General features: G+C 34.1%; 1 protein-coding gene across 3 annotated transcripts in view; it reads right to left on the reverse strand.

Annotated features, from left to right (window-relative positions):
• Window positions 1-19,466, reverse strand: part of MAPK10 (mitogen-activated protein kinase 10) — a 312,569-nt gene that overhangs the window by 58,344 nt on the left and 234,759 nt on the right. For all 3 annotated transcript variants that reach the window (XM_024574933.4, XM_024574935.4, XM_053923049.2), the window contains exon 9: window positions 18,078-18,149. In XM_024574933.4, coding sequence (XP_024430701.1) covers window positions 18,078-18,149 — 72 coding nt within the window. The remainder of the gene's footprint in view (window positions 1-18,077; window positions 18,150-19,466) is intronic.

Here is a 19,466-nt window from a genome sequence, read left to right on the forward strand (position 1 = left end):
CAAATTTCAAAAACCAGTGTAAAATAAAATGAGAAAATAATCTACATATAGAGGAGAACATATTAGCAACACATAAAACCACCAAAGATTAGGTGATCAATTATATAAAGAACTTCTAATAATCAATAAAATAATGCAATAGAAAAAAATATTAAAAAAAAACACTTTACAAAGGGAAAAATGCTAATGTCCAATAAACAAAAACAGATGCTTAGCCTCTGTTGTAGTCAAGGAAATATAAATTAAAGCTCTATTGAAATAGTATTTTATATCCAAGAGATTGGCGACAAATTATAAAACCAATCTGACAAAACCAAGAGTTGGTAAGGTTGTGAAATAGTTACATCTATATACTCCTACTCCAAAAATCAATTTTATGCAACATAGCCAAGTTAAAAATGTGCACACCTATGACCCTAGGAATTTATAAATAAATAAATAAATAAATAAATAAATAAACAAAACACCTTGCCCATGTGCTCCTAGAGACATATATTTATAACATCATTGTTTATAAAAATAAAAACAAAAATTAAATATATGCCAAATCCTATTTATAGGAGAATGGAATAGCCATAGAATATTCATAGGCTGGAATACTGCTCTGATGTGAAAATGAATGAACTATGTCTAATGCATCAATAGGAGTAAATCTCAAAAATATGTTAACTTAAAAAAAACAAGTCACAAAATAATAATGATGATATGTAAAACATACAACTAAACCATATATTGTTTAAGGATGAATATGTGTGTGGTAAAAATATAAGGAAAGTCAAAGAGATTGTGGAAGCGTGTGTGGGAGACAGCAGCAACTTCTGAGGAGAGAAGAGAGACTATGGTTGGTGAGGCACACACGAAAGGATTCAGAGGCATTTATTGGTGACATTCTATTTTTTAACCTGAGTGATAGTACATATGTTCATTTTATTGATCTTATTCAAATTTATATATTTAAAATTAATTTGCTTATATAAAATATTCTATAATTTGAAAAGTAAAAATATCTGCTATGATCTCATTAGGAGAGATTGCAAAAGAAAATTATCTCAATAACTGATTTCTGATCCTCCTATAGAGAGTTAAAAACATACTTGAGTTGAACAAAATTCAATTAATATGTACTAAAAATACATCTAATAAAGTAGCATATAAATATATAAAATTTTAAAACTTATTTTTAGCTCTCTAAATTTCTCGATTCTGAAAATACTGTACTGAATTTTTTAGGCATATATGAAAAAGGGTATAAGAAATTATTAGTATTTTAAATTTTGCTGTTACATTATTTATTAAGAAGACTTGCTTTGTTCATATTGCAAGAACTTTTAGAAATCATTTATTTTGAGAATGTCTTCAATAAATGAAGATGTGTTGATTAAAAATAACATGATGCATATCATACATCATATGTATGCAGACTATACATCAGATATACATCAGACTATACAAATGTACAGTACACATACTGTATATCTCCAGCTCCATTTTAAAGGTTTTATTTAATAAACTCAAATATAATTTTAATGCCTCTTCAGGTAAGTCATTTACAATTATAGAAAGTTTTTAAAAATAAATAATGTCTTGCATGTTAATAGGTTAACTTTATGATATTCAGTTCGTAAACTGCATTGAAAAGACTGATTTAAACTTTAAACAATATGTTTGAAATCATTAAAAGTCTACATGCTATCCTCTGAGCAGACGCTTTAGAAAATAATTCCCATGTGCTTGGAGAATTTACAAATGTATCCCAATATGAGAGCTCCAGAAATAACTCAATATTGACTACCAAGGTCAGGCAATGAACGGGCATCTAATATGAGACTTGAACATTAGCAGCAGCCTAAAGCTTCACTTGTAAGGGATTTTGATATCCAAGTTAAGAAGTGATACCCAAGCAACTTCTGCCAAGAAATGGATTCTAAGAAATGTTAATTGGTATTTAATAACTCAGTTGTGAAAATCAATCAGAGTTTCCTTAATAGAAAATATAAGGAAAGTAATGAAAACCAATCATTTTCATTTACAAGGGCAATCTTCATTTCAGTCATCAATTATTCAACCACAACGAACTTCTGAAAAAGCTGAGTACAAAGTTGAGTTGATCTTTATCAAATGTCTGAAATTAGCCAGAATTTAAGTACTATTTCACACTTATGTCCAAAGCCCTAACTCAAGTTCATAATTTTTTGAGAATCAAAGAAATTAGTTTTTTATCAAATAACATACTTCTCAATAACATTAACATTAATATGAATGTTGTAAATTTGTAGATGTTATTTAATAAAATGTTTATGTAGAATGTAACTGCAATAAACAGAAAAAAATTTAAATAAATTTGTGTATTATGAAAGATTAGAAAGAAGTTTTTAGTAAGGATGGAAGTTAAAACAATAAAGCTTTATTATTTTTACTAAATAAAACATTTAATTTAAGTTCTTTCATTCAATAAAAATTAAATGAGTGCTAATTCAGTCATTTCCTAAATTTGTCCTTTAATACAGAGAATATGTGTGTGAAACTATATTTATAACCATATATGTAATATAGTAATCCTCAAAGTGAGTGGCTAATCATAATGTGGTTAGGATATACGATATTAGTAATTAATTATATTTACTTTAATTATATATTAAACCCCATTGTTATTACTTCAATTTTAGTTTTGAATTACAATCATTTAAGCAGAGATTTTATCTTCAGTACGATGAGGTCATATTGTGTTTATACATTACTCTGTGTAGGAGGACCCTTAACTAACTTAAATAAGTTATTACACACTCATATACTACTCGCACAGCATCTGTATGTACTCACCACTGGAGAGCCTCCAGAATTTTTACTTGCTAACTATTTGCTGCCTAAGGGAGGGTCTCTTTTACTTATTCAAGTGATGTGAATTTACTTCTTTAGGTATTTTATGTAACCATTATTAATGAGGTTTTAATTATCACATTTGTTAATTGTATGAAGAAAATAATAGCAGGATTGGAGCAATCATCCCTATACATGAAGTAAGTGAGAAAGAGAATTTTAAAAGAGTTTGATCAATTTAAAAATAAAATTCATATGCATGCTGCCTGACTATATATCAAAATAAACATATTGTATTTGTGGGTGAATATACATCTAATTAAATTTTCTATGCCAAGTGACTATTTCTTATAATACAAAAGCTAAATCTTGTCTTAAAACTAAAATATTTTGTCATTTTTATCTACCTATTAATAGAACTTAATTTTGAAATATCTACAACAAAAACAATAGAGAAGAGTATATCACTGTTATTAATCCTTATGACTCAATTAAGGCAGATCTTTTGACAACAAGCTGAATGTTTCATATTTGGTACTGTATTATGCATGTAAGATTTTACTAGAGACACAGTTATTCTACCATGATGCTAGCTGTGAATATTTGACCTCGAAGTCTCATAGAAGCCCTGTGAGGGCAGCAAATGTATACCATCAGCAGTACTGTATTTGAGAGCAAAGGAAGTTGATTGAGAGTAGCACCTGTAGAGTCCACTGGCTGCTGAGAAGGATACGATCAGTGCCAGGAAACAGCACTGCACCTTTTATCATTTCTCCCATGATGCACCCTACTGACCACATGTCAACTGAAAACAAAAATGACATGAAGATAAACAAGAAGACAGGAATAGAAGAGTCATTAAATGAAAACACTTCACTACCCATGCCAATGGTGAGCAATGGCCTGACCTTTTGCTGGATGGATGAGAGGCCGGTTTTATGATCATTAGTCTTTAAAACAGCCAAGAGGGGAGACGACAAGAACATCAGGGCCTTTTCTTCTATGAAACTAAAGTAACAACACCATGCAATGTTGCCCAATATATGATAGTTACTTTGCAATTATAATTCAATGACTAAATTAGTTTCTGATTTAAAATGCCTAATTTGCATTCATCTACTAGAATCCTACTGATTTGTATTGTAAATTACTCTAGATTGTGTTAATGTGGGAAACGTGCAAATCAGTTAATTTTTTATTCTTTTGTATACCATATTTGGAAAAAAGAAAAGAAAAGCAGCCAGCAACCTCAAAAGAAAGGGTTTCTTTTACAAAATACATTTACTCTTATTTATAAATATGAATAAATTTCAGGGAGTAATATGCCAGTTCAAGAATGGCTGTTTTGAAAACTGGCTCCGTTTCATTGACTATCAAAGGAGCAAATTTCTAAACAGTGAGCTTTGTCTTATTCTTATAAACATTGTTACTTTATAAAGGTAAGAAATGCTGGCTTTTAAAAAGGGATGGTTCCACATGAAATAAACAGAGAGCCGATACTTTTTCTGAAACTGTGCATCAAAAAAAACCTAAAGTTTAAGGTGAAATTATCAGGTCTCTCTGCTATTGCCAGTCAGTTATCATCCAGAACTTAAAACCAGGAAGCTAGGGCAGAGGGTACACGGGGAGGAACAGAATGGGGAAAGGCAAAGCGAAGGAGGTGAAATCTCTCTGTTTAACTCTAGCTGGTTACTCACTTGTTCTTTTGAAAAGTCAGAAAGAGAAACAGGTCATTTTTATGGGGGGAAATAACCTAGAAGAATAAGGGGGGAGCACATAGGGAAAGACATTAGCAGCACACTATAATTTTGCTCCATTTTCTCCTCAAATTACTCCTGGTAATTTGGCAGTAACCTTAAAGAATTCCTCAGGAGATTCTTTCCAGGGCAAAAATCTCACTCCAGTTAAATTCAAAAGTTTTCATAGTTTGACTTAACTCCTAAACAGAGTGATCGCTGCAAAGGAATTGTTACAGCTTTGAAGGTGATAAGCATACACAGAGAAGCAAATTTATTTTGCTTCCTTTTAGGAAAGCAAGTGACATGCAAAGTTATCAGGGAAAGATAGAGCAAACAGTTGTGCACCCCTTAATTATTAATGCATTTGTAATTCCAGATAATATCTGTCTCACAAGAGGTTGGTATTGTGAGATATTTTTATTAAAAATTAAAGGGAAAAAGAAAAAGAGCTCTGAAAATATATTTGTTTTTGAATTGCAAGTATTCTTATCATACTGTCCAAAGTGACCAGTCTGACTAAATTGCCATTGACAGTGCTATTTATTTTTTATAGATACTGGGGAAGTGATAGACAAAAAAGGTAGAGAGCTAAAAACTCAGTAAGCGGGGTTTTCTCTCGCCTGCATATATTCAAACATTTGGGGAAAGGTTGTAAAGGTTGTTTCTGCCACAAACCCACCTGGGACTTAGAAAACATCTATTCCTGTTTTTTAATGCAAAACCTCTCTTCTTTGATATCTCTGACAAATAGTCATTTTTTTCTCTGCTACAGAACCAATTCCATTGCTTTCCAACTGTGTAACCTCGGCCAAACTACTTCATCTCTCTTTATTTCAGTTCCATCCTCTAAAATGTAAATGATAAATAGCATGTAACATGTAGAATTTCTAAAAGACTTGGAAGAATTATGCCTGATAAAGATCTTTTCATATTGCCTGGTACATAGTAAGTCTTCATTAAATCTTAATTATGTATCATTGTGAATTAAATATATATATTGGAATTATATATTGAAATTATATGTGTGAAAGGTTTATTTATTTTATATTTATATAATATATTATATCTTATATTTATTTATAATTAAAAACTCTCTCTGAAGCAGGGTGTAGCCAAGAGGAGGGCCCCAAGAAGGGATTTGTAATGGGGTCCAGAGCTCAAGGTGTCCAGGATATATTAGAAAAATATATGTAGGATGTCCTCACCCCCACAAGCCTGAGCCAGGGGGGATGGGACACATGGAACAGGGCCATTCAGAGCTGTTTGGGGTAGCAACAGCTTTGCAGCCAACCCCTGGCATGGTCATTCAACATATCTATAACCTTTAACTGGTTTCATAGATATGTTAAATAGCTGTGCCCACGCTTTGAGCCAGGGGGATGGGAGCAAATTCCATGCAATATGGGACTGGGAAGCAACTCCCCCTGGTTACAAGGCCTGCGTGAGAGCTTGGAGATGATTGGCTGCATGCCATGGGGCCACACCTGCACGGACTTACAATGGCAGCCCAGTAAAACTGGAAGAATACGGGGATGCTGGCAGGTGTAACTGACTGTGGGAGGAGTCAGAAATGGGGCTGTAAAGGAAGACGGGCGCTGGGATTTAAACCTAGGGATGGCAGCCATAGAATGGGAGAACCACGAGGTTCTGAAGCAAGTAGATAGGTAGAGGTCCGTGCAGTTCTGATGAAGTGATTAGGGAAAGAAGAGGACCACACGGTTCTGAAGTGAATGAAGAGGACCACACGGTTCTGGAGTGACTAGGAAGGACCATGCAGTTCTGAAGGAGAGTAGAGAGGACCATGTGGTTTTGGAGTGCTCTTTTTGCCACACAGCTTAGGCAGCAGGAGATACTTTGCCAGGAAGAAAAGGGGAGAAAGGACTCTTGCTGGTGGGCCATGAGAAGGTGCCACATGGCTCTGGATTAACTGGATTGCAGCAGCCACACAGCTGATGGTGCCGGGAGCCTGAATCATGGACTTCTACTTCTTTAATGAGATAGGTACCCGGACTGGGCACAGGGAAGGACTGTGTGCATCTGTGGCTATTCTAAAGGACTTTAGTATCTTATTGAAGACATTAAGTCATTATTCTAAGTTTGTGTAACTTTTAAATAAATAATTCCTTTCCTTTTCACCAGTCTCTGGCATTGAGAGACGTCTTTCCTCTGGCGGCGGGCATTTCGAACTTAGCAGGTGTGTGTGTGGGCGGGGGGAACTTCCAGAGACGGAAAAAGGGGAATCCTTTCTGTAATAATTTATCGTGAACCACCCCCCGCCTGCTCTGTGGCATCTCCAGTGAGGGAAACTCACCACTCACTGGGCGATCCTTCTCACAGCGGAAACCACTTAGGAAGGCCCTCCACATACTGAATCACAATTGACTCGAACTCCTCTCCACTATCTAAACAGAAATTGCCCTGTTCCCTCATCCAAATAATAATCTTAAAATATGTGAATATACTCTATGATCCCCGATTATACTTCCTAAAACAGGCGACTTTTTATCTTTCAGCTAACACCCCTTGACTTTTCACTTTTCCTCCCACATGCCTTTAACAGCAACAACAATCAGCCTAAATGGAATCAGCCACGATTTTGCTCCAGTCTCAACTGGTTCTAGACAGTTCTTGGTTTAACGACTGGTATTGATAACTGTGTATGTCCCAGTTCTCCTTTGTGTGGCTCTGCTGGATACAGATATTCCAAAGTAAAAGCAGACCATTTTTAAACATTTAACCTCATGTCAGTACCCAACATATTCTTAATGAATCATAAAGTTTTTGCATAAAAATTAAGCAAAGATATAAACTCTATCTGAACTACTGATGAATATATATTGAATTACATTATTTTTATTTTCATGTATCTTTTCTAGGTGATAATATCCTGGAAACTTTTCCAATTTCCATTTAAGTTTACTTGCTATTCACCATTCCTATAGTTATTATCCCAGTTTATGGCACCTAAGTGCTAACTAAGCCTTGTGCCTGGCAATGATACATTCTATCGTTAACAATCATAAAAGTGGAGTATATGCACATGAATCAACACAGATTTCTATATTCTCAAGACAGGATTATTTCTCAGGATAAATCCATTGCACTGAATTTTATGTTTATCAAGGTGACTAGATTATTTCACGAAATTTTTATGATATTCCGATGAATACTGGCTGTGCGAAAGGCTTAGGAGAAATTAGCAAATTCAGCCATTGTTGGAAACTGGATTTTGATGTTTTCTAGGACAAATCCGATACAGTATTTGGGTCTCCATAAAAGTTTTGTACACTAATGCTACAAAAGCAACCAGAATTCTCATTACATTTCCCATCCCATCATCAGTATTCCTATAGGGAGGGAGCAGATTCATTTGCAACTTCTATACTCAGAAGCTGAGTCACTTTTCTTAAAATGAATGTTAAGTTAGTTTTGGTGCTACAAAATATAGTTATTAATTTTCTAAGTATGAAAAATATTGTCACATCATTTGTGAGGCATTAGATTATACTAACCTACCTTTTATCTACTTTTAGCCAAGAGACAGAAATAATATAATGCATGATCTGACAGCTTAAATCTAAATGAAGAAAGCAATATATTCCTGCTTCTACACTCTGTGTAATAGCTTGGATTGTTATTCATGATGAAATTTTTGGACTATGTGAGCTTTGTTCCAGCAACCTGACAAATGTTTCAGTGGCTCTTGCAACATGAACTTTAAACCACACTGCTTTTCTCCTTAACATGATTACATCTTCATTTGTCATGGAATTCAGACAATGTGCTTAGATACATTTTATTTTTTGGATACCTCAAAGTACAACAGCAAAGTTTAATATGTTTTTTTTTAAACCAGAATACTATTTCTTTGAAACACTTATGTTTCAAAAGTTAAAAATTTAATTAGATATTTAACAAAAGCACATTGTTTTAAACTTCAATGGCAAATGGAATTATAAAAGATTACTAATATACATAAATAAACTTAGAAAATACAGATATTGCACGTGAATCTAAGTGAGAAAAATAAGCAATATCTGAGGACACGATGCTAAATATTTCAATGCCAGGAAATCAAAGGAAGATTTTCTCCTTGAATCTGAATACTCACCTTGCTTCTCTTTATAAGTTCTATGAGATCATATTATTAACTTTAACCTTTATTTAAAAGATTTTATATTTTTATTTGTTTTTTACAAAACAGAAAAATCCACTAAACATTGTAATAAAGGAGAAAACTTTTAAGTTTATATTACATTATAAATAAATTATAGACTAATGAACTTACAAAACGTTTTACCATAAAAACACTTCAAATTTTTTACTGCACCAAAATTTTTTAAATTGTAATCTTTGAAAATCCATATAATTCTGCAGTGCACCTAAGTAAGCATCTACAGACATCTTAAGGTTGAAAAAGTAGTTTTCTTTAAACTTCTTATGTTCTGATCAACAAACAGTACATGCTGGCTCTGAATGTCTCACATTATCACCAAATTAAATACAAACTCTTTTCAGATCCATACGTCCTCACTTCATTCTGTACATCAACTTGCAGAAGTGCTTTAGGAAACTGCAAACAACTTTTTATTCTTTCCTTTTCCTGTTGCCTAATTCACAGATAATTTGGTTTCTCATCACTTTTGAGATAATATTTTTTATTCCAAGCACCCTTTTAGTTATTTCCATTTTTTTATAGTTTAACTAATTCAATTTGAAGGTTATTTGGATTAGATCTCCCAAAAACTAACTTTATAATATAGAAATTGGAGTTTCTTATCTTTGAAGATATTTGCAGGTATATGTATGTTTGTAAACAATCAATATTTTATATGTATCAAATGATAATCATCACAGCAATCCTGTAAGATAAGCAAAGAAGGTATTTTATAGAGTAAATTACATGTAGGAGATAAGTCACGTGACTAAAGTGAATAGGACCAGAAGCCAGTGTTTGGGGAACTATTCCCACATGAGCTCAAGACATTTAACTGTTGAATACAAGAGGCCCATAGAAGGTGTCACCATTCAGGTGCTATCCTAAGGGCCAAATGGATCAAGGGCAATTTAAGTGAAATGTCACAGTAGTGACTAAGAAATGTTTTTTATTGTTTGTAGTTTTACTCCCTCAATGTTTGATTTCATTTTTAAAAACGACTCAGTACTCTGTCTATAGAACTATAGATAGAAAGAAAGGAGGCAAGATGGTGGAGGAATGAATGGAAGCCACTCTAACCTCCTCCCACAACCAATCTGGAATTACAACTACATTGTGGAGAAAATACCCAGAACAAACAACTGTACAATAATAAGAAAGAAGTCTTATAAGCTCAAACAGACAGAACAATCAGCTTCAGCACAACCTGGCAGAGCCTGCACAACATCATACATGGTGGGTGGGGTGACCCTCAGCCAGCCAGCTAGAGGGAAGGACCCACCAAAGAACAACACAACAACAATCAAAACCCAATTACATCCACAGAGCAAATGTAAATGGCAGAAAGGACATCCCAAGGACATCAAGTTCAGGAGATCAAGGAGACTGAACCACTGAATCTCACAGGTCTTCTACCATAGACGTTCACACCACAAACTCAGGGAGTCAAAATAGGTCTAAGTTGAAGAAGCAGAGGCAAACAAGAAGAATCTCACAAATAATGGGAAGACAAAGAAACAACCCCCAACTGAAAGATAAGGAGGAATCCTCAGAAAGAATATTAAATGAAATAGAGGCAAGTCAACTAAAAGGTACTGAGTTCAAAACAACGATTATAATGAAGCTCAATGAACTCACTGAGAATTACCAAAAACTACAAGGAAACTACAAGGAACTCACGGCAAACTATATCAACATGAAAAAGGAAATAGAAACTATCAACCAGAGCCAAGTGGAAATGAAAAATGCAATTTCTGAATTGAAGAACACAGTAGAAGGAATCAAAAGCAGGCTAGATGAAATAGAGGATAGAATCAGTGATCCGGAGAACGAGGTAGAAAAAAACACCCAGAATGAGCAAGAAAAGGAAAAGAGCCTCAGAAAGAATGAAGAGAAGTTAAGGGAAACGCAGAACAACATGAAACATAATAATATCCATACTATAGGGATACCAGAAGGAGAAGAAGAAGAGCAAAGGATAGAAAACCTGTTTGAAAAAGTAATGATGGAAAACTTCTCTAATTTGATGAGAGAAAAAGTCACACAAATCCAGGAAACACAGAGAGTCCCAAGCAAGAGGAACCCAAAGAGGCCCACTGCAAGACACATCATAACTAAAATGGCAAAATTCCAAGACAAAGAGAAAATCTTATGGGCAGCAAGGGAGAAATAGGAAGTAACATACAAGGGTGCCCTGATAAGACTAGCAGCTGATTTCTCAACAGAAACATTACAAGCCAGACGGGAATGGCAGGAATATTCCAAGTAATGAAAAGCAAAGGCCTGTACCCAAGACTACTGTACCCAACAAGTTTCTCAATTAAAATGGAAGGCGAAATAAGAAGCTTCCCAGATGAAAGAAGGCTGAAAGAATACACCTCCACCAAACCAGCACTGCAAGATATGCTAAAGGGATTGCTTTAAAAAGAGGAAGAAAAAGAGTGAGAGAGAGAGGAACACAGGTACAAGGAGAATAAAATGTCAATGATGAAGTACCTATCAATAATAACCTTAAATGTAAATGGATTAAATGCTCCAATGAAAAGACGTAGGGTAGCTGAATGGATAAGAAAACTTGACCTGCACATATGCTGCCTATAAGAGACCCACCTCAGAACAAAAGACCTACACAGACTGAAAGTGAAGGGATGGAAAAAATATGCCAAGCAAATGGACAGGGAAAAAAAGCTGGGGTAGCAATACTTATATCAGACAAAGGGACTTCAAAACAAAGGTCATAAAAAGACACACAGAACAACACATCATAATACTCAAGGGAAGAATCCAGTGGGAGGGAGTAGTAGGGGGGAAATGGAGAGAAGTGTACTTAAACAACAATATAACAATTTTAAAAATTAAAATAAATAAATAAAATTAAAAAACAATAAAAACTATTTGCCATAAAACAAGAAGACATAAACATTATAAACATATATGCACTCAACATAGGAGCACCCAAATATATAAGGAAAATCTTGGAGAACTTCAAGAAAGATACAGACAGTAACACTCTTATACTAGGGGATTTCAACACCCCACTGTCAAAAATGGACAGATCTTTCAAATAAAATATCAACAAAGATATTGTGGCATTTAACAAGGCTAGATCAAATGGAATTAACTGATATATAGAGTCTTTCATCTTAAAGAATCAAAATATACATTCTTTTCAAATGCACATGGAATATTTTCAAAGATAGACCACATGATAGGACACAAAACAAGCCTAAAAAAATTCAAAAAAATTGAAACCATATCAAGCATTTTCTCAGACCACAAGGGCCTGAAGCTAGAAACCATCCTCAAAGAAAAAACTCAAACACTCAAATTCATGGAAATTAAATAGTATGCTATTAAATAATGAATGAGTTAATAATTAGATCAAGAAAGAAATCAAAAAGTTTCTGGGAAGAAACAAAAAATGAACTCACAACAGTCCAAAATTATGGGACAGAGCAAAGGCAGCCCTTAGAGGGAAGTTCATAGCCATATAGGCCTACCTAAAAAAGAGAAACATTTCAAATAAACAACCTAATCCTACATCTATAAGAACTGGAGGAACAATAAAAAAGACAGTCCAGAGCAAGTAAAGGAGGAAATAACCAAGATTGGAGCACAATTAAATGACATAGAAACTAAAAGAACAATTCAAAGGATCAATAAATCAGGGACTGGTTCTTTGAAAAGATAAACAAAATCAACAAGTCTTTTAGCAGACTCATCAAGAGAAAAAGAGAGAGGACCCAAATAAACACAATCAGAAATGAAAGAAGAGAAATTACAACTGATACTACAGAAATACAAAGGATTGTGAGAAATTACTATGGACAACTATATGCCAAGAAGTTTGAAAACTTAAGTGAAATGGACAAATTTCTCAAAAAATATAATCTTCCAAAACTGAATGAAGAAGTAACAGAAAGCCTGAACAGACTGATAACAGCTTGTGAAATTGAAGCAGTAATCAAAAAACTCCCAGCACACAAAAGCCCTGGACCTGAAGGTTTCACAGGAGAATTCTACAAAACATTTTAGAAAGAGCTAAACCCTATCATTCACTGACTATTCCAAAAACTCTAAGAAGACAGAAGACTCCCAAACTCTTTTTATGAGGCCAACGTCATCCTCCCAAAGCCAGGTAAAGACACAACAAAGAAAGAAAACTACAGGCCAATGTCACTGATGAACATAGATGCTAAAATCCTCAACAAAATATTGGCAAACTGCATCTGGCAATACATTACAAAGATCATACACCATGATCAAGTGGGATTCATTCCAGGGATGCAAGGATGGTATAATATTCACAAATCAATAAACATACATCATGTGAACAAAAGGAAAGACAAAAATTACATGATCATATGAATAGATGCAGAAAAAACATTTGATAAGGTACCATGCCCATTTATGATAGAAACACTCAGCAAAGTGGAAATAGAGGGAGCACACCTCAACATAATAAAGGTCATATACGAGAAACCTACAGGCAACATCATACTCAATGGGAACCAAAAGCTTTCCCACTAAGATCAGGAACAAGAAAAGGATGTCTGCCTTCACCACTTCGATTCAACATATTATTTGCAGTCCTAGCCACAGAGATCAGGCAAGAAAAAGAAATAAAAGGCATCCAAGTTGGAAATGAGGAAGCAAAATTTCATTGTTTGCACTTGACATGATAGTGTACATAGAAAATCTTTAGACTCCACCAAAAAAAAAATTACTTGACCTAATAAGTAAATTTGGCAAGACAGCAAGATACAATGTCAATATTCAGACACTGAAGGCATTTTTGTACACGAACAATGAAATATCAGATACAGAAATCAGGGAAAAAATCCCATTTGCTATAGCAATAAGAAAAATAATGTACTTAGGAATAAACTTAACCAAGGAGGTAAAAGACCTATACTCAGAAAACTCTACTACACTGAAGAAAGAAATTAAGGAAGACACAAATAAATGGAAGCATATACCATGTTCATGGACTGGAAGAATTAACATCATCAAAATACTACCCAAAGCAATTTATAGATTCAGTGCAATCCCTATTAAAATATGATGTATTTCACAGATATAGCAAAAACATTTCTATAAACAAAAATTTATATGGAACTATAAATGACCTTGAAAAGCCTCAGGAATTTTGAGAGAGAACAGCAAAGTAGGAGGGATCACAATACCTGACATCAAACTGTATTACAATGCCACTGTCATCAAAACATCCTGGTACTGGCATAAAAACAGGCACATAGACCAATGCAACAGAACAGAGAGCCCAGAAATAAACCCAAGTCTTTACGGTCAATTAATATTTGACAAAGGAGGCAGGAGCATAAAATGGACCAAAAACAGCCTCTTCAACAGATGGTGTTGGGAGATCTGGACAGCTACGTGCAAAAAAATGAAACTCGATCACCAACTTACGCCATACACAAAAATAAACTCAAGATGGATAAAAGACTTAAATATAAGTTGAGACACCATAAAAGTCCTAGAGGAAAACATTGGCAGGAAAATCTCAGACATTCCACGCAGCAACATCCTCACAGACACATCCCCTAAAGCAAGGGACATAAAGGAAAGAATAAACAAATGGGACCTCATCAAAATAAAAAGCTTCTGCAAGGCTAAAGAAAACAGCACCGAATTACAAAGAGAACCAAAAGTATGGGAAAACATATTTGCCAATGATACCTCAGACAAGGGCCTGATCTCCAAAATATATAAAGGACTCACACGACTCCACTCCAGGAAGACAAACAACCCAATTAAAAAATGGGCAAAGACTTGAACAGACACTTCTCCAAGGAAGACATACAGAGGGCCCAGACACATATGAAAAGATGCTCAGCATCACTAGCTATCAGAGAGATGCAAATTAAAACCACAATGAGGTACCATCTCACGCTAGCAGAGTGGCCAACATAAACAAATCCACAAACAAATGTTGGAGAGGATGTGGAGAAAAGGGAACCCTAGTACACTGTTGGTGGGAATGCAGACTGGTGCGGCCACTGTGGAAAACAGTATGGAATTTCCTCAGAAAACTAAAAATGGAACTGCCCTTTGACCCAGCAATTCCACTGCTGGGATTATACCCTAAGAACCCTGAAACACCAATCCAAAAGAACCTGTGCACCCCAATGTTCATAGCAGCACAATTTACAATAGCCAAGGACTGGAAGCAACCTAAGTGCCCATCAGCAAATGAGTGGATCCAAAAACTATGGTATATTTATACAATGGAATTCTACACAGCAGAGAGAAAGGAGTTTATACCCTTTGCAACAGCATGGATGGAACTGGAGAGCATTATGTTAAGTGAAATAAGCCAGGCGGTGAGGGACAAATACCATATGATCTCACCTTTAACTGGAACATAATCAATAGAAGGAAAAAGGAAACAAAATATAACCAGAGACATTGAAGTTAAGAACAATCTAACAATGGTCAGGGGGGAGTGGGGAGGGGACAGTGAGGAGAGGGGATTACAGGAACTACTATAAAGGACACATGGACAAAATGAAGGGGGAGGGTGGAGGTTGGGGAGGGAGGTGGGTTCAGCTGGGTTGGGGTGGAGGGATGGGGAGAAAAGGCACACAACTGTAATTGAATAACAATACAAAATTAAAATTAAAAAAAAAAGAAAAATTATGTACTGGTTCCTTAACAACTTGGCTTTATAGGTATAGGTTCATTCATTCTAAGTGTCTCATGTAAGATAAGAGAACCTATAATGTTTTTTAAGTCTCTGAAGAATCATGGAAGTAGTTGAGAAATCATATACTTTTATTAATATATACTAATCTTTGATATTACTTCCAGTAAGTGCTGGACTCATTTAAATGCTAAAATATTGGTGTGATCTCCTCCTAATATAAAACCTCCATCAGCCAGCCCCTCAACTTGTGTCTGACTATCATGGTTTAAATTAATGAAGTAATTTAATGCTTTGATTTCTCAAGTCTTGATAGGAAGCTGTACTCATAAAATGATAATGATTTCATGTAAATATTAATAGAACTTGAGAAAAACAGAGTACATGTTGTTCATTGTTTAATGGGGATTTGTATGGTTTAGTTTATTTTTAAAATGTGGCCATGACTTATGGCATTAAGTTATACTTTTAATTATAGGTAAAATGAATTAAGTATTTAAATCCAAATTTATACATGTTCAATATGATGGTAGTTCTAACTCACTGCTTCTCAAATTATTTATCTATATTTAAGTAGAATTTAAGTTAAGCAAAATGTTTTCCACTACAGATTTCTTTATGTAACTTCCCTGTTTACTTTTTAGGTCCTCATTCAGGCTCATTATCATAAATGGCACTAAGCTATCAAAGACCAATATTCTCTATAATCATTGTATGAAATAAAGGAATTCAGGATGCAAACCCTTATTAAAATCTACATTTTGTATATTACTCTATATATTCATTTTCTAGGATCATACTTTTATTGATTTTTGCACAATTTACTTTCAGTTACAAACACTGTCTTAAAATATAAACTAAAATAAAAACAGGAAAAATACCTCCAAGAAAACAATTTTCAGAAGAATAAAGAATTATCAATATTGTGCTGTTATCTTTGTCTGCTTATTTTCTGAACAGTTATTTTGGATTGAAAAGTGTTTTGGTTTTTCCTCATTTTACTGACTTTTAAATTTAATACTGTTAAATTAAGTAAAAAAGGAATCTGGATAAATGTCTGAAGAGATAAATTAGATCTCAGAGAACCATGCTAATGAAAATCTGAGAAGCTGTATCAATGCCACAAGGAAATGAGGCATTCTGATTTTTTGTATTTCACTAACTTAAAAGATTACAGAGATGTGGCTGTGTAACTTCACTTTAAGTACTGATTAAGAAGTTCCTTTTAACTCAACTACATTGAATACATAATTGATCCTCACAATATAAATAATATAAATTGAAGTATTTTAAAATATAATCAATATACAAATTATTGAGATATTTTACATGCTTTCTTTTTATATATTCAAAATCTAGTATGTATTGTGCACATAGAACATATCTCACCTCAGACCAGCCATAATTGCAAGTGCTGAGCAGCCACATGTTGCTAATGGCTACCCACTGGGCAGTATAGTTCTAGGAGATGTCATTGCTCTTACTTTATTACTGGAATTTAGACAATATCTCATTAATATACAGCAGAATAAATAAATGCCCACATAAATGCATATTCACTGTGTATTAATTTCTTATTGAGTCTAAGTTTCATTTATCATAGACTTTTCTTCTACTTTTATTTCTACTAAATAACAATCATAATCTTTCCTATACAACAAAAGAGTTCCTTCACAGAGCTTTCTTATTAGTCAAACACAATATTTAATAGTTATATATCACATATTTATTGTTCTTTCCCCCAAAAAGTCATATATAATAAATATATTGAACTCAATCTTGCATTATTATTGTGAAAGTTAATTATTGTTGTACTCCGATTTTACTATTGTGTATTAGCAGGGTATTTCTGTATTTTAAAAAAGTATGTCCTCTATTAATATGTAAACTTTATTATCTACATATTATAATAAGAAATATGTGCCTCTGTTCAAGAGTAAGCTTTTGGTCATTTCAGAAATATACCAGCTCATTTAATCATTGCAAATCATAAATATCACTTCAAGACATTTCTGATGAAATCTAGTACAGGACTCAGTGGTAGAACTCCTATCAACAGTGATTTTTAAAATTCTAAAGTTCACTGGAAAGTAATTATCTATGGCTAACTCACATATCCAAGTCAAGTGAGGGAGGCCTATTTTAAACCCACCAGACACCCAGCAATTTGAGTAATAATTATGATTTTTAAATGTGGAAGCTCATGTTTTAAGGAGAAAATGTTATAATGACCTATTTAAGACTGGATATAGTGTCAAGAGAAATTCAGAAGCTTAAGATGTCAGCAAGGAGAGAAATTACTATGCCTAAATGTCGTAGATGCACAAAATAGTCTTAGAAAGCAGATGGAAAATACTTGCAAATAGTGACTTGTTTTTCCATTTATAAAAATAAATATATTTTAATCATTTGGGATTTGGTGGCCTCTCTTATTTATGAAAAATAGCACTGCTACTTTGAATTATAGACAAAAAATAATTTAAGAATAAAAAGGCCCATTGAAATTTTATTAACACAAATCATTGCAGTAGGTAGTCTTCAGTACTGCTCAGATTATAGAAATTACCACTTTTTAAAAAATCACAGTTATACCACTTACCCAACTTTTTGCTTCTATCTTTACTCTCCTTGTAAAACCATTATGTGTTTAAAGGGAGAAAGCACAAAACATGTAAAGCTGCAGCAAAAGGTACAAGGATACAGTCCCTTCCTGGAAAGAGGATTTTGTGGCGAACCATTTCTCCCATAATGCATCCCACAGACCATATATCCACTAGAACAAGAGACAGGGAAGTGAAGAAAAGGGAGGAAAGTAAAGTTAACTGAGATAATTGATCTCTGAAGGAGAAGGAAAAAAGAACATTTGATTAGAAGGTACAATTTCTGTTTCCCATCAAAAATTGGCTAAAAAGATTAATCGAAACCAGCTCTATAATACCACATAACTAATGCCTAGTATGAGAGCTCAAGTTAATTTTAAAAAATTACTTTATGGATACTTGATGCCTTAGATAGCCTCTTTAGTTCCATGAAATATTTGCATGGAAAAGCAGCAACTAAACCAAAAGCATCTTCATCAACCTGTAGGGGTGGCGTTTCCATTTTATACTCTACTCAGTTACATGGAATATGGGAAAGAGACCTTTTTTTTTTGGACATGAAATCAAATCCAAGAAACTAGGAAATGGCTGAAACTATAGTTTTAAGGCAGAAATATTCAAATCATTGGTTTCAGGACTTAGTTTTTTCCTCCAGAAGTAATTTTTATTAATAAATACCAGTTTTAGCTTTTATTTGAAATATTTCAAAAAATATCATTTAAGATTAATTAGCACATGTTTAAAAGAGTCACCTGGAAGTAAAGTAGAAAGAGATGTTAAAGATATTTAAAAATTATTATATATGTATATTTACTTCTCAGTTGTCATATTTGTTAACCTAACATGCTTCACCTTCTCTTCCCAATTTTCCGCCCTCCACCCCCGCTTCCAGCTAGCTTTTAGTAAGGACAAAGGGAAGTTGAAGGCAAAATCATTAGGCTGAAATGCTCCGTGGGGAAGGAAGGCAGGGTTAGGTGCACAGGTTAGCTGGACATGCCTGATATGGGAGCAAGCGGGTTTTTCTGCATGATAACCTTCCTCCCACTTGTAAGTGGGAGAACGGCACAAGGGTGCTAGGTGTGGTTTCTCCAGGGATCTAGAGATAAAAACAAAACAAAACAAAGACAACAACTAAGGCAGTAACTTGCAACCCTTGCTAGTGAGGAAAGAGTAAGGGATGATATTATGCTTCATTTGTGCAGCAAAGATCTGAAGTCATAATAGGCAAATTCAGACCTCCCGAAACCTCTGTAGATCCTTGATTTCTTGACTTTATAAATTGGTTTCCCTTTGATTCAATTTTATTTGATTTAAAAAAAACTTGTGAAGAATATATACAAATATCTGATTTTCCAAATGAGTGAGATGCAGTATTGCTTTGGGAAGAAGACTAGATTTGCCTCTTCCAAGTCAAAAGGTAACATACTTTTTCCATTGTCTACCAAAGTGAACCTGATCTTCCTAGGAGCTGACTCTTTTTCTTCCAAACA

This window comes from Desmodus rotundus, chromosome 4 (assembly GCF_022682495.2).
Source record: "Desmodus rotundus isolate HL8 chromosome 4, HLdesRot8A.1, whole genome shotgun sequence".
NCBI classification, from domain to species: Eukaryota; Metazoa; Chordata; class Mammalia; order Chiroptera; family Phyllostomidae; genus Desmodus; species Desmodus rotundus.